The sequence below is a fragment of the Chaetodon trifascialis genome, chromosome 16, assembly GCF_039877785.1.
Source record: "Chaetodon trifascialis isolate fChaTrf1 chromosome 16, fChaTrf1.hap1, whole genome shotgun sequence".
Classification (NCBI taxonomy): domain Eukaryota; kingdom Metazoa; phylum Chordata; class Actinopteri; order Chaetodontiformes; family Chaetodontidae; genus Chaetodon; species Chaetodon trifascialis.
In genome coordinates this window covers 364,356-378,653 of record NC_092071.1, presented here as the reverse complement: position 1 = coordinate 378,653, position 14,298 = coordinate 364,356, and the positions used below count along the sequence as shown (strand labels likewise).

Below are 14,298 nucleotides of genomic sequence, written 5' to 3'. Positions count from 1 at the left end.
TATTTGCAATTCAAAGAAATCTGACAAACTTTTTGGAAGCAGCTGTAAATCTCTGTTTACATGTTGTTTTTGCACCTTCAGGCCACCATATTTATTTATTTTCTATATTATAACGATTGTATTTTAACCGCCGAATAGTTTCAGCTCAGAATGTTCTGCAGTAAGACAGTAAGACAGATTTTGTTCCAAAATCTAGCCGTTAGGGCTAAAACTTGAGTATGGTGGCCTGGAGGTGCAAAAACACAACATTTAAAAAACAACAACAAAAAAAACAACAACCAAAAAAAAACATTTCCGAAAATGCAGCTGAAATAAAAACGCAAAATCTGCTAAAAATAAACAACATGTTCATGTGTTTTAGCTCAGTCCAAAAAACTGCATGACCGACTGAACGATGAGAAAATATGTTTGATTAGAAAAAGCTGTGTTTTCTGAGGAAAGTCCACCGCGAGCTAACGGCCAGTTTCAGCCAGTGTTATTGTCGCACCTCAGAGCCACCATACTTCAAACCTGCTTAGACTATGCTGCATTAGGTCTGGAGAGAGAGACAGAGACGGAGGGACAGACAGGCAGAGAGAGAGAGACAGAGAGCGAGAGATCCACAGACAGGCAGAGAGAGAGAGACAGAGACGGAGGGACAGACAGGCAGAGAGAGAGAGAGACAGAGACGGAGGGACAGACAGGCAGAGAGAGAGAGACAGAGACGGAGGGACAGACAGGCAGAGAGAGAGAGAGACAGAGACGGAGGGACAGACAGGCAGAGAGAGAGAGACAGAGACGGAGGGACAGACAGGCAGAGAGAGAGAGACAGAGACGGAGGGACAGACAGGCAGAGAGAGGGAGACAGAGTGAGTCAGTGTCTCTCTCCCACCGTGAGAGAAAGATGTCGCGGTTTGTGTCTCTCTTTCCTTTTTTTCTCCTCTTCCGAAACTTTCCCACATTAAACACTTGGACCATAAAAGGACACGGCCATCTTTGACCCGCTCCTCAATCGCCACTTTCACCCGAGGAGGAGCTCCACCGGCCGGAGGGATGTGCGCGAGCTGACCCGGACCTCCACCTGCTGCTGCTCCGCGCGCCTGCCGCGCAAACCGAGCCCGGCGCGAGCGCTGCTCTCGGCCATGGCGTCGAACCGAAGGCACGAGCGTTGTCACGGTCGCTTTTAGGGATTTTATCCGAAAAATAGTCGTATTTTTCAAACATTACGGAGCTGCGAAAACCGCAAAACTATCCTGAGAGATACTAAAGAGGGAAAATGGAAAAAAAAAAAAACCCTCATGTGTTGCGGCTGTTTTTGCGCCAGAATCCCTCAAAGTAAGTAACGGTTAAAGTAGTTAGTGTTAATAGTCCTGTTTGAGCGGTTCATAGACCCGCCACCTCCGGAGAAACCGCTTTTGCACCCTGGACCGTCTCAGACTGAGACCCCCTCGCCATGAGTCTGTGGACCAACCGATCCTCCGCGGATCTTTACGCCGGGACGCAGCCGCCGCTTCTCGGCTCCAACTCGTCCGTCAACCGCACCGACGGCTCGCAGCACCACGGCGCCGCCCCGCTGGACCTGAGCCGGGCGGTGCCGGTGGGCATGGTGCTGGCCTTCTTCATCATGTTCGCCATCGTGGGGAACATCCTGGTCATCCTGTCGGTGGTCTGTAACCGACACCTGCGGATCCCCACCAACTACTTCATCATCAACCTGGCCATTGCGGACCTGCTGCTGGGAACCACCGTGCTGCCGGTGTCCGCCACGCTGGAGGTGAGTGCAGCGCGCGATCACTGATCGATCCGTTATTGATCATTGAATGACGACAAGTGGAGATGTTCACGTTTTCAGGTGAAAGGAAAGACAGAAAGAAGAAGAAACGAGTGTCCAAATAACTCATTGATTGTTTAGAAATAAGTCATTGATTGTTTAGAAATAAGTCATTGATTAGTCACGCTTTGTCTGTTATATAATATTTGCTGTTTCTCTGTAAAATGCAGATGTCTGAAGATGAAGATGTTTTCTTGGGTATTTCGGTGTTTGTTTTAGCATTTTTGTGACTAAATGATCAATAAATGAATTTCAAAGTCATTTATGACTCAGGCAGTAGATAGTTATGAGCCAGGAGGACAGGAAAGTGGAGATGAAGGAAAAAGGGAATAAAAGGGAATAAATGTACCGAAGCGACGAAGAGGATGGACAGAATCAACAAACTGAAAATGAATAAAGAGACATTTTGTCTCAGAATTCATCAGTATTACATTTTTCTGCTTTGTCATTATTGATCTGCTGATCTGTCAGCAGTTTGATAATTAAAGGCATTAAAATGTCAAAGTTCACCTGACAGCAGGTGTGAGCAGCGACGCTCAGGTGAAGCTACGATGTTAAAACAGCAGAAACGGAAGCTGATTGGTTAGAAGTGAAGACAGGAAGTGACTTTACATGTCTGCGTCTCAGTGCTTTCAGGCTTTAAATTCAGACATTTTCCCTGATGAAGACCTAAAAAGTTGTTCATTAAAAGAATCTTTAATCCCAAGGTTGAGCCACAGGAGGCGCTGTTTGCAGCTTCACTCAGACATTTTTGTCCTTTTTTTTGATCATCACTGATTTTTACGGATACTTTTAGATTTTTGCGCCCTCTGCTGCTGGACGTCAGTAACTGAGACTAAACTTTGCTCAGACTGTCGATTAAGATTAAGATTAAGATTAAGATTTACTTTATTAATCACAGCACACACATGCTACAGGGAGGAGGAGACTGCACGCACGCCATGCTTTCTATGTGAAATTATTTTTTCCGCCTTTGACCCATCCTCGTTCCGTCGTTCCTCCGCGGCAGACCAGGAGTGGTGGGCTGCCAGCCGATGCCGGTGCCCGCGCCCGGGGACCCATCCTTCTTCATCACCGTTGGTCAGGCGCTGATCTTCTTGCATGTTTTTAGTGGGGGTTATTTAAGGAGGAAACCCCAGATGAACATGCAAACTCCACACAGAAAGGCCCCTTTTTCCTCGAGCAGCATCGACTGTCGTTAGACAGGCAGCAGCAACACGACCCAACATTCACATCACACTATTAAAAAATAAAAGGATCCTCCACTCAAAGCATGATTCTGCCTCTTTTCGCTCGACGTAAAGATAAAAATCAGACGTGTTTATTGGCTCCAACACGAACGAAACTTCTTTAAAATAAACCACAGCAGGCGCATTTTGTCTCCTGTCAGATGTGAAGATTGAAAATGAAGGTCGCGCTGTAAGAAGTCAGATGTGTGAAAAGTAAAAACTCTCCTCTAAACTGAAGAGGAAGTGACCTCACACCCTCCCCGTCCCCGCAGGTTTTGGATTACTGGGTGTTTGGTCGGATCTTCTGCGACATCTGGGCGGCGGTGGATGTCCTGTGCTGCACGGCGTCCATCATGTCTCTCTGCGTCATCTCCATCGACCGCTACATCGGTGTCCGCTATCCCCTGCAGTACCCGATGATCGTCACTGAGAAGCGGGCGCTGCTCGCCATGCTGGGCGTCTGGGTTCTCGCCATCATCATCTCCATCGGCCCGCTGCTGGGCTGGAAGCAGCCGCCGTCACAGGTACTGAACACCTTCATCGGGGCTCCTGCAGCCAATCACAGAACCCCTGACTGACCTTAACCTTAAACCAGGAAGTTAAGTTTTTAGGTCCTCAGAGATTCTGTGAGCACTTCCTGTCTGTCCCTTCGCTCACTGAACGCTTTGACTCTGTCTTCACTGAAGGACGCGTTTGTGTTGAACAGCAGGTGCGATCAGACAGGTGGCTGCTCCGGAGCTTTCAATCGTGTCACATGATCTTCCTCAGCAGGTGGAGGTTCAGATCATCACATTTCCATTCATCTAAAAGATTCTGGTCCGCTTCTCGTTGGCTGAGATTGAAAGTTGACAGGAAGATCAGGTAACACGGTCGAAAGCTCCAGACAGCTACTGAACGGACCTGTTGGGTCAAAGGTCAGAATCAGAGCAGGTCTTTGGTTTTCACATTGCTCTTTGATCTTGTCTCTGCTGCGTGTAAGGACACTAAAGCTAACTTGTGTGTCCTGCAGGACGACACGGTTTGTCTCATCACAGAGGAACCGTTCTACGCCCTCTTCTCCTCGCTCGGGTCCTTCTACATCCCGCTGGCGGTCATCCTCGCCATGTACTTCCGCGTCTACGTCGTGGCCAAACGCACCACCAAGAACCTGGAGGCCGGCGTGATGAAGGAGCGTCAGGAGGACTCCAATGAGCTGACCCTGCGGATCCACTGCCGGAACCAGCAGATCCAGGAGCTATGCCCCGCCTCCAAGCCCGGGGGTGGCGGGGCCTCGGCCGCACGCAGCACGCTCACCGTCAAACTGCTGAAGTTCTCCAGAGAGAAGAAAGCAGCCAAGACGCTGGGCGTGGTGGTGGGCATGTTCATCCTCTGCTGGCTGCCGTTCTTCCTGGCTCTGCCGATCGGTATGTTCAGTGTCTTTAATCCTGAAGTCCACATGGCTTCACCTGTCTCTGAGTTTGTCCCCTTAAACATCAAAGACAAGGTGACTTCACAGATATTCAGGTGATGGTCACAGAGAAATATTCACATTACAGAAGCAGGAACAAGTCGATTAACTGATTAATGGACGAATCGTTCCTTCACAGTCTGTGCAGGTGACATCCTCTGTTCAGAGCCTCAAAGACAAAGTCTTTAACAGGGAGACGAGCAGCAGAGCAGCGAGCTTCATCTGCGCCGTTGGTCACATGACCAGCAGCTCTGTGACGTCTGCACCGAGCAGCCAGTAACAGAGCTCGCTTCTACTGCCGCCATGGCGTCGAGACGAGGAGCCACTCTGCGCCGTCTCATTGGTCTCAGAGCTTGTGCACATGCAGGCGCGTGCACGTGAAAGCGTCCTGCTCCTCGTGAACACACGGAGCTGTGAGGAGCGCGAGTCGCCACAGTGACCAATGTCTGTCCTGTCGTCTGCCTGTCAAAGCCACAAGGGTTTGTGGGTAATTCTCACCGGCACTTCAAACTACTGTCGTTGTTGTGCCCTGAACGCAGCACAGCATTTTAATCCCTGAGCTAAACTTTAATAAGAGTTTTAAATAAAAACCAAACAAACTAACGGTGATGAGCTGAGGGACATGTCCTCCACTGCTGTCAGCAGCCAATCAGCAGAGAGGATTACACACCATTAGACGATGAACAAAGACAGTGAAACATGAGTCGCACAGGTACAACATCTTATGTTTAGATCAATGAAAAGATATTTGGAACTGAGACCACGAGGACATGAAGTCAAACATTTGACCAAACTGGACTCTGAGTGAGCTGGACAGGCTCTGCTTCAGGCTTCTCTTCAGATTTCGGTTGGACAGTTTGTCTGGTTTGACTCAGGACCTTCAGACAGCGGACGTCTCTGAACCTTCACAGCCACCTCAACGTCTCGCCATCGTCCTCATCAGAATACTTACCAGTTACTCTCTCCAGTCTGACCAGTTACTTGCTACAAACCCGGCTCAGACACCAGTGCCCTCCCACCAGCAGTAAGACAGCTGAAGCTAGCTGCTAGCATATCACAAGCCGTCGTTTCTAAAACTGAAGGAAAATAAATGAGTTCAGCGTTAATTTTCACAGTGATGCATCGAAATGTGGCGTCTCCTCTGTCTCAGCACCGTGAGTCCGGCAGTGTCTCGCCATCAGAGACAGCCCATTTGTTTGAATGCCGATGACATCCTCCACCATCTAAGTGTGACTGATGGTGAGATTTGTTTTTTCAGATTTTAAATATTTGGCCCGAGCAGCGATGCTTCAGGTCCTGCGTCACCGACCAATCAGCAGCCAGAGTTTGTAGGACAAACCTCAGAAATGACTCCTGGTTTCTCTGAGCGCTCACAGTGACAGACAGGAAGAAGTAAAAGGCCGGAAGTTCTGTTATTTCTTTGTTTTCTGTCATGGCTTTCCCACAACAAGGACGATGGAGTGACGCCAGACATTCCCCCGGCTGATACCACAGATTAGAGCTGAGCCTGCTCGGATTAGTCCAGCTGGACGGGAAGACGTCTCTGTTCATAAATACTGAGCAGACTGTGTCAAAGCCAGTAAATCCCAGCATAGACTGACCTGAGATCTGCCAGAACAGAGCCAGTCAGACCTCAGAACGGTGACTATTCAGAGGTCAGACTGTTTTGAGGTCTTAGGCATTGAACCTAAGCACAGCCAAAGTACTCTAAAGTGTAACTGGGCAGAGCTAAACGCTAACACCGACATACTAACATCCTGATGTTCAGCAGCTTTGATGTTCACACATCACTGAACACAGCCGTTGTGCAGCCGAGGCTGATGGGAAAGTCATCAGTTCTGCAGGTGTTTGGTCATAAATCAAAGTGTTGGACACACTAACATGTTGACCTGATGGTGGCGCTACATGAACAGTCTGAGGATCACTGAAATTCTTCCAGTTCATCCTGAGGTGAACATGAATGTCTGAACCGCTTCAATCACCATCATCCATCAGCTGCTGAGACGTTTGACTGTCAACAGAGTTCAAGACAGACTGAGCAGGAACAGGAAATACAAGTTCAGAGCTGACCTGCTGATCCCCCCCCCCACACACACACACAAAAAAAAAACTGATGACTCAGAAACCCCCGAACCCAATCTCTGATCTCTCAAAGTAAACTCAGGGATCAAACCAAGAATATGTTGTTTTCCCCCAACCTCTCAAGAAAGAAAGAATCTGCAAAGGAGAAGGAACAAGACGCTTGCACAGGAAACATGGAGGAGACTGAAATCAGACAGAAATCAGACAGAAATCAAGCTGAAATCAGACCCAAATCAAGCTGAAATCAGATGGAAATCAGGCTGAAATCAGGCTGAAATCAGACGACCCAGACACCATTAACCCGGATCCTCTGCGTGCAGGAGGGAGAATCACCAAACTTGGAGATACGTGTTTTTTACAGGACAGTGATGCATCACTGTCAGGTGTCACATGTTTCTCCCATGACGGATTCTTCATATATAGTCAGAGAGTGCAGCCTGAGGCACAGGATGGCCTTACAAGTCCATGCTGAGGGAGAAATAATCCCCTGCTCCAGAGTCGGTGCTATCTGAAGAACATCAAAAACCTGATCCACCTAAGTCCACCTAAGTCCACCTCAATCCTCTGAGAACCTCCAACATGCTGCAGATCACCTGCCTCATCTCCAGGTCATCACCGCTCTGACCCCAAGGAGGCAGGAGGCAAGGAGACCAAAGGAGAAGGAATGAGATGCTTGCACAGGAAACATGGAGGGGACCGAAATCAAGCTGAAATCAGACAGAAATCAAGCTGAAATCAGGCTGAAATCAGACTGAAATCAGGCTGAAATCAGGCTGAAATCAGACCGAAATCAGGCTGAAATCAGACTGAAATCAGGCTGAAATCAGACTGAAATCAGGCTGAAATCAGACTCCAATGAGACGCTGTTGCTCTGCTTCTTCATCTCTTTGAATTAGCCGTTGGGCTTCACAGCGTGACTCAGCTTTGTGTACGACAAAACGTTAGCTGTTAGCCACTACCCGTTAGCTATTAGCTGTTAGTTGATAGCTGATATTTCCATCATATCAGAAAATCCTGCATTCATGAACTCAGCTGGACTCTTGATTTCCTAACAAGGATTCTGGAGTTCCTGTTGAATCTTGTCTGAGGTCAGCTCTCCCCCTCAAACAGCAGCCATCATAGCATCAACTCCAACTCCAACTTTTTGAATGTTACAGAGGCCAAATGAAGAAATACCCACAATCCCTCTGGCTACAGGAGACCTTTGGACCACAGGAGATTTCATAAGAGAGTGAGTGAAGTGTTTAATATTAGCCGTGAGCCGAGTGAGCCTTTGATGCTCAGAGAAACAGTCCTGTGATCAGAGGATTTGACCTGTTGCTTCAGAGGAGCTGATGCTCGCCGCTCTCAGCCTAAAGATGGAGATGTTCGTGTCCGGAGGCGGAATCTGTCAGACCTCTCAGGACGAAGTCGGGACTCATTTTTGGAGCTGCTTTCAGGATGAGGAGTAAACTGTTATGTCTGTATTTACATGACGCCTGCTTAGAGGGGGTGAAGTCTGACTGCTGGTCTCTGTCCCGCAGGTCTGAGGCTGCTGGTCAAACCTCGTATCTCCTCACTGAGTTTCATGTATTTCACAGAAAAGCTCCCATCGTTTAGAAAAACATTCATATTTCCACCGTGCATTTCCAAAAATCCTGACAATGATGATGGCAAAAAGTCACTTCCATTCTGACTTCATAGTTTTATAAAATGCTGAGTGTTGCAGCTCATGAGTCATGATCTGCACTGTGTCCTCAGTAAATCAGCCCTGAGGACAGACAGACAGACGGAGGGAGGGATGGACGGACTGAACCTCGTCCACCTTGTTTTCTTTGAAAGCTGCCGTCTGCATGACTGCTCTGATGTCCTGAGCTGTTTTAAAGTTGCAGACGTTCAGAAAAGGACTGAAGCTCCAACAGGAAGCAAAGCTTCAGCCTCTGCTGCATCCTGATGAAGGCTCAGACAAACCAGAGTCCTGTTTGCTGTTTGTCTTTGTCCAGTTTGTCCGAATGGTCAAACAACACGTCAGACAGGTGAAACGAGGAGAAGCTGTGACGTTTCTGAGGAAAAACACTCGACTTCCTTTAATGTCAGATCTGAAACATGTTTGCGACTTGTCAAAACCACTCAAGTCTGTTTGATCAGATAAATTAGCTTCAGGTAGATCAGTGAAAGAGTCCGAGCTCAGCCGACAGGAGGAGTTGAAGTTCACGGATGATTTGACGTTTTAGGCGAAAGACAGAAAGAATAACGTCTTCACATCTTATGATCCTCTGCTGCTCCGGCAGACGTTACGAAAGGCAGCAGAATAAACATGTTTAAAGAGTCTGTCGTACTCACCATCCAGAACTCTGTGGACCAGGTCCCAGATTCCCCTGAGCACTGAGGCCGCGTCCTGTAACAGCATCATGTCATATCATGTACTCATATCTGCTGGATTTGTAGGAACACGATTGAACGTCTGTGATTTCGGGACTGAAACTGAATTCAGTCAAAAATACAAGCTGACTTTGCGAGGCTCCCGACTGCAGCCAGAAACCGTTAACAGTGAATATATTTACATACAGAACGTGGCAGCGACCCAGACACCATTAACCCGGATCCTCTGCGTGCAGGAGGGAGAATCACCAAACTTGGAGATACGTGTTTTTTACAGGACAGTGATGCATCACTGTCAGGTGTCACATGTTTCTCCCATGACGGATTCTTCATATATAGTCAGAGAGTGCAGCCTGAGGCACAGGATGGCCTTACAAGTCCATGCTGATCGAGAAATAATCCCCTGCTCCAGAGTCGGTGCTATCTGAAGAACATCAAAAACCTGATCCACCTAAGTCCACCTAAGTCCACCTCAATCCTCTGAGAACCTCCAACATGCTGTAGATCACCTGCCTCATCTCCAGGTCACCACCGCTCTGACCCCAAGGAGGCAGGAGGCAAGGAGACCAGGGCAGGAAACAAGGAGAGGAGAGAAGGAGAGGAGAGATGAGATGGAGCGTTTCTGACTTCAGGGACTCACATGAGGAGGAGATGTTCCTTTTGTCATTGGAGGGGGAGAAGTTGTTGTTGTTGTTGTTGTCGTCGTTGTCGTTGTCGTTGTTGTTGTTGTGCTCGTGATGTCAACCCTAAACTTTTAGAGGAAGACAATCTCATCAGGTGACAGAGGTCAGAGGTCAGACCTGTGGAATATTCCATCATCCATCTGTGCCCTGTGCAGCCCTGATGACCCTCAGGTGTTCATGACCTCCAGTTGAAATAATCGGAGCGAGCTCATTGGTTATCAGCTGAGAAAGATTCAAACTTCTCTGTAAACTTCCCGAATCTTTCATCTTCTTCTGGCAGAAAACCTTCTGCACCTGTTTGCTGTTTTCAGAGTGTAGAAAATCTGGCCCATGACGGCAGACTGCAGCCAATCACAGGCCAGTTCAGAGAGAGGACGTTCCTGTTGGCTATTCGACTGGCGCAGATAAGTGTAAACGTTCCTTCAGAAGGTCGAGGTCTGATCTGTTGTAGTGGAACGCTTTGAGCAGCTTGTGATGAGAACAAAACACCTGAAGACCAGAGAGCCGGACGCCACCGCCACCACCGCCGCCGCCGGGTGCCATTCTTCAGGGAAACATTCATTCATGATGATGCAAATAAAGGCGGCGCTTTTTCATAAAGGGTCCTATCAGTCGTGTCGGCCAGTAGGTACCAGTAAAACTGTCTGTTCAACTGGGAACAAAACAGACAAACAAACATTATTGATTTGATTTGATTATTACGTTGTTGCTTTCTGGTCAGTGTGTGTGTGTGTGTGTGTGTGTGTGTGTGTTAGTTTGACTGTTTGTACTCTGACGTCACTGACGAGGTCACTGATTAACACCTCCAACCAATCACAACCAAGCGTTCTGTGGGATGATGATGAAGGTGATGATGATGACTGGATGTCCTCAGCTCTCCTGGTGCTGTGGTGAATGCTGCCCCCCGGTGGTGAACCTCAGTACCTGCACATTAAACAGTTTATACATTCAAATCACTGCTCTTCCGCCTCTTCCTGATGCTGCGTTCAAGGACACTCCACCGTCTGAGACTCTGTCAGTCTGTTTCACTGGAAGAAGAATCACTTCATGAACACATTCTCTGTCTTTCAGTGTTCAAGTTCTCACTTCCTTTTCAAACCATAAAAGAATAAAAAGCACCTTGAACGCCGTGTGGAGAGCAGATTGGAGGTTTGGAAGCGTCAGAGAGGGTCACAGCAGAGTCACTTCCTGTTTACTGCAGAGCACTGAATCTACCGTCCATCATTGCTAAGAATTCACAGTGTTTGTTTGTGTTCAGGCTCGTTCAACAGCAGCCTGCGTCCTCCAGAAACCTTCTTCAAAGTCATTTTCTGGTTGGGATACTTCAACAGCTGCCTGAACCCCATCATCTACCCCTGCTACAGCCGCGAGTTCAAGCAGGTAATACTCATAGTACAGCTGGTACTACTGATAGTACTATAAAAAGTGCTGATACCACTGACAGTACTGCCTGTTCCCTGCTGGAGTCAGCTGAGAGCTCCAGCAGGTGACTTTGGTGATGCGCAGGTGTTGGCCCTTGTTGATTCTTCTTCTGTCTTCAGGCGTTCATTCGGATCCTTCGCTGTCGTTGGAAGAAGAAGCGTCAGGGGTGGCAGGCGTACTACAACTACCGCTGCCAGCAGGGCTCCAACACCTCGTCCTTCCTGAACGGCAGCCAGCAGACGCTGTCCTCCATCAGCCCCAGCCCACGCTGCGTGGCCTCCAGACTCCGCCCCCCGCCGTGGCCCTCCTCTGACCGAGAGCTGCTCCCCGGGTCGACAGGACGAGGCCGGCCCGGCCCTGTGTCCCCGCTCGCTAAGGATGCCGGGAAGGTGTTGGACGTGGGCGCGGGGCGGCGATGAAGCGAAGAGGAGCGGCCTCAGACGAACGCTAACTGACACGCCTGCCTCTTCAGGTGGCCACGTCCCCACCCTGACAGGAAGTGGTTTTAAAAACATGTGCCGGTCACTCAGGTGTGATATAATTATGTCTGACCCCGCCCCCTCCTCAGCCTTAAGAACACACCTGTGAAACATGAGGAGCTCCTCACCTGGAGCAGCTGTCCACTGACATTTCAACACGTTTTATAGCACCTGATGTCTCGGCCAATCAGGAGTGTTCGTTGCACTGATGAAGCTTTTACCTCCAACACAAACTAAGACGAAGATTTAAAGAACAAAACGATGAACTTTTTTAACGAATCAGAATTTGAAATCAGTAATCAATAATCATTCAGAACTAACTGTAATGACAGACAGTGTCCGCCATCTTTTTTCAGTTATTTTGACAGGAAGTCCTTCAAATTCAAAGAAAATCGACAGAGAAGTGAAAGAAAAGTTAAAATAAGTAGAAACATGAAGCAAATTTGAAAGAACAGCATGATTTACTGTCAACTAAGCTAACTCGCTAATGCCAGCTCATAGCTACAGCAAAGAGTTCAGTGAGCAGCGGTTAGCCGTTGCCATGGTGACACATTGTCCCGTGTGTTTGGAGTGACTTTTGACAGATGGACACTTTGTAAATATTACACCTTGAATGACATCATCTACTGAGGACATGACATCATCTGTGATGCAGACTGTCTATAGAGGACGTTCAGGCTTTCTCATCCAGAGTTTGATCACAGCAGCATCTGGTGGACATTAGAGGAACTGCAGGTTAGTGTTTTTATATCTGTACTTACTGTGTGATCAAACTGAACACAGATAAATATTAAATATTCCAGCTGGTGGGCGTGCGTGTGCGTGCGTTTGTGCATGTGTGTGTGTGCATGTGCGTGTGTGCATGTGCGTGTGTGCATGTGCGTGTCCTTCCTTCAGCTTATTTAGTCAATATGCTCTTGTACTGTGTTCTATTGCATCAGGATGGATCGATGCCTGCGGACAGACTTGATCGTGCAGTTTTTCTGTTTTGATTGAGCTAAGCTAACAGTTTCCCCCTGCTTTCGGTCTTTGTGCTAAGCTACGCTAAACAGAGCTAATGTCTGAGCTGGAGATGAAAGAAGATTTGGCTAAAGGGTTCCTTTAATAATTGACAACATGAGTTTGAAGTGTCATAATTTCAGATAATAATTCATCAGCGCTGCTGAACGTGACTGAAGTCACTGGAAGGTCTGACAGTCTGTACATCCATGAGCACAATGCTAACGGAGCTGCTAGCAGGAGCTGCTAACGGAGCTGCTAATGAAACTGCTAACGGCTAATTCAGCAGACAGTTTATGTCTGTTCAAAAGGTCAGAACCTTCCTGTAGCTTTTGGTTCGTCCTCCTGATTGATTTAATTTGTTTCTGTCATTGCTGGTTCACAGTTATGTTGGTGTTAGCATGTTAGCATCTATCAGAGTAGCAGCAACATGTTTGATTTATAAGTCAGATTTCACCGAGCTGAAAGAATCCAGCAGAAGGAAAATAGTTTCAAGTACGAAGAATATATGGAAGCAGAGAAGGTGATAAATAATCCAAGTTTTGAAATGATCTAAAATAATCTCACAGTCTGTAGTTTTATCTCATCTTTTGTGTTAATGTGACAAAAATGCATGCACGTATCTGAAGGTATGAGTTTGTAAAAAGTGTAATAAAGTTTTTGTAGATGTAGAAACGTTTTGTGTTCGTGTAATTAAAACTGCTGCAGGAATATTTTCAACAATGATGTTTCACAAAGTCTGATGGAAGAGATGAAAACAAGCTTCCTGTGTACAACACTGAAGATACAAAGTACCAGTTTGTTTTTATGCCTGAGCTGACCATCCAAGCAAACAACCACAGACAGAAAACAACCACAGACAGAAAACAACCACAGAGAGACAAAACAACCACAAAGAGATCGAAAACAACCACAGACACAAAACAACCACAGACACAAAACAACCACAAAGAGATCGAAAACAACCACAGACACAAAACAACCACAGACAGAAAACAACCACAGAGAGACAAAACAACCACAGACACAAAACAACCACAGAGAGACAAAACAACCACAAAGAGATCGAAAACAACCACAGACACAAAACAACCACAGACACAAAACAACCACAAAGAGATCGAAAACAACCACAGACACAAAACAACCACAGACACAAAACAACCACAGAGAGACAAAACAACCACAGACACAAAACAACCACAGAGAGACAAAACAACCACAGAAACAAAACAACCACAGAGAGACAAAACAACCACAAAGAGATCGAAAACAACCACAGACACAAAACAACCACAAAGAGATCGAAAACAACCACAGACACAAAACAACCACAAAGAGATCGAAAACAACCACAGACACAAAACAACCACAGACACAAAACAATCACAAAGAGACACAAAACAACCACAGACAGAAAACAACCACAGAGAGACAAAACAACCACAGACACAAAACAACCACAGACAGAAAACAACCACAAAGAGATCGAAAACAACCACAGACACAAAACAACCACAGACAGAAAACAACCACAGACACAAAACAACCACAGACAGAAAACAACCACAGAGAGACAAAACAACCACAGACACAAAACAACCACAGAGACACAAAACAACCACAGACAGAAAACAACCACAGAGAGACAAAACAACCACAGACACAAAACAACCACAGAGACACAAAACAACCACAGACACAAAACAACCACAAAGAGATCGAAAACAACCACAGACACAAAACAACCACAGACACAAAACAACCACAGAGAGACAAGACAACC

At 47.1% G+C, this 14,298-nt stretch overlaps 1 protein-coding gene across 1 annotated transcript; it reads left to right on the top strand.

The window, feature by feature from the left end:
* The first annotated feature begins 499 nt into the window (after positions 1 to 499).
* On the top strand, positions 500 to 13,184 carry LOC139344533 (alpha-1A adrenergic receptor-like). The gene is made up of 5 exons (XM_070982800.1): positions 500 to 1,753; positions 3,312 to 3,563; positions 4,049 to 4,442; positions 10,871 to 10,992; positions 11,154 to 13,184. Exons 1-5 carry the CDS (start codon positions 1,433 to 1,435, stop codon positions 11,451 to 11,453), a joined length of 1,389 nt encoding a protein of 462 aa, XP_070838901.1. The 5' UTR covers positions 500 to 1,432; the 3' UTR covers positions 11,454 to 13,184.
* The last annotated feature ends 1,114 nt before the right edge of the window (positions 13,185 to 14,298 follow it).

Bases quoted from the DNA above. Each gene is read 5' to 3' on its own strand.
- LOC139344533 (XM_070982800.1), top strand. From the start codon at position 1,433: ATGAGTCTGTGGACCAACCGATCCTCCGCGGATCTTTACGCCGGGACG. The intron at 3,564-4,048 runs GTACTGAACACC...TGTGTCCTGCAG, and splicing joins GGAAGCAGCCGCCGTCACAG to GACGACACGGTTTGTCTCAT. The intron at 10,993-11,153 runs GTAATACTCATA...TTCTGTCTTCAG, and splicing joins ACAGCCGCGAGTTCAAGCAG to GCGTTCATTCGGATCCTTCG.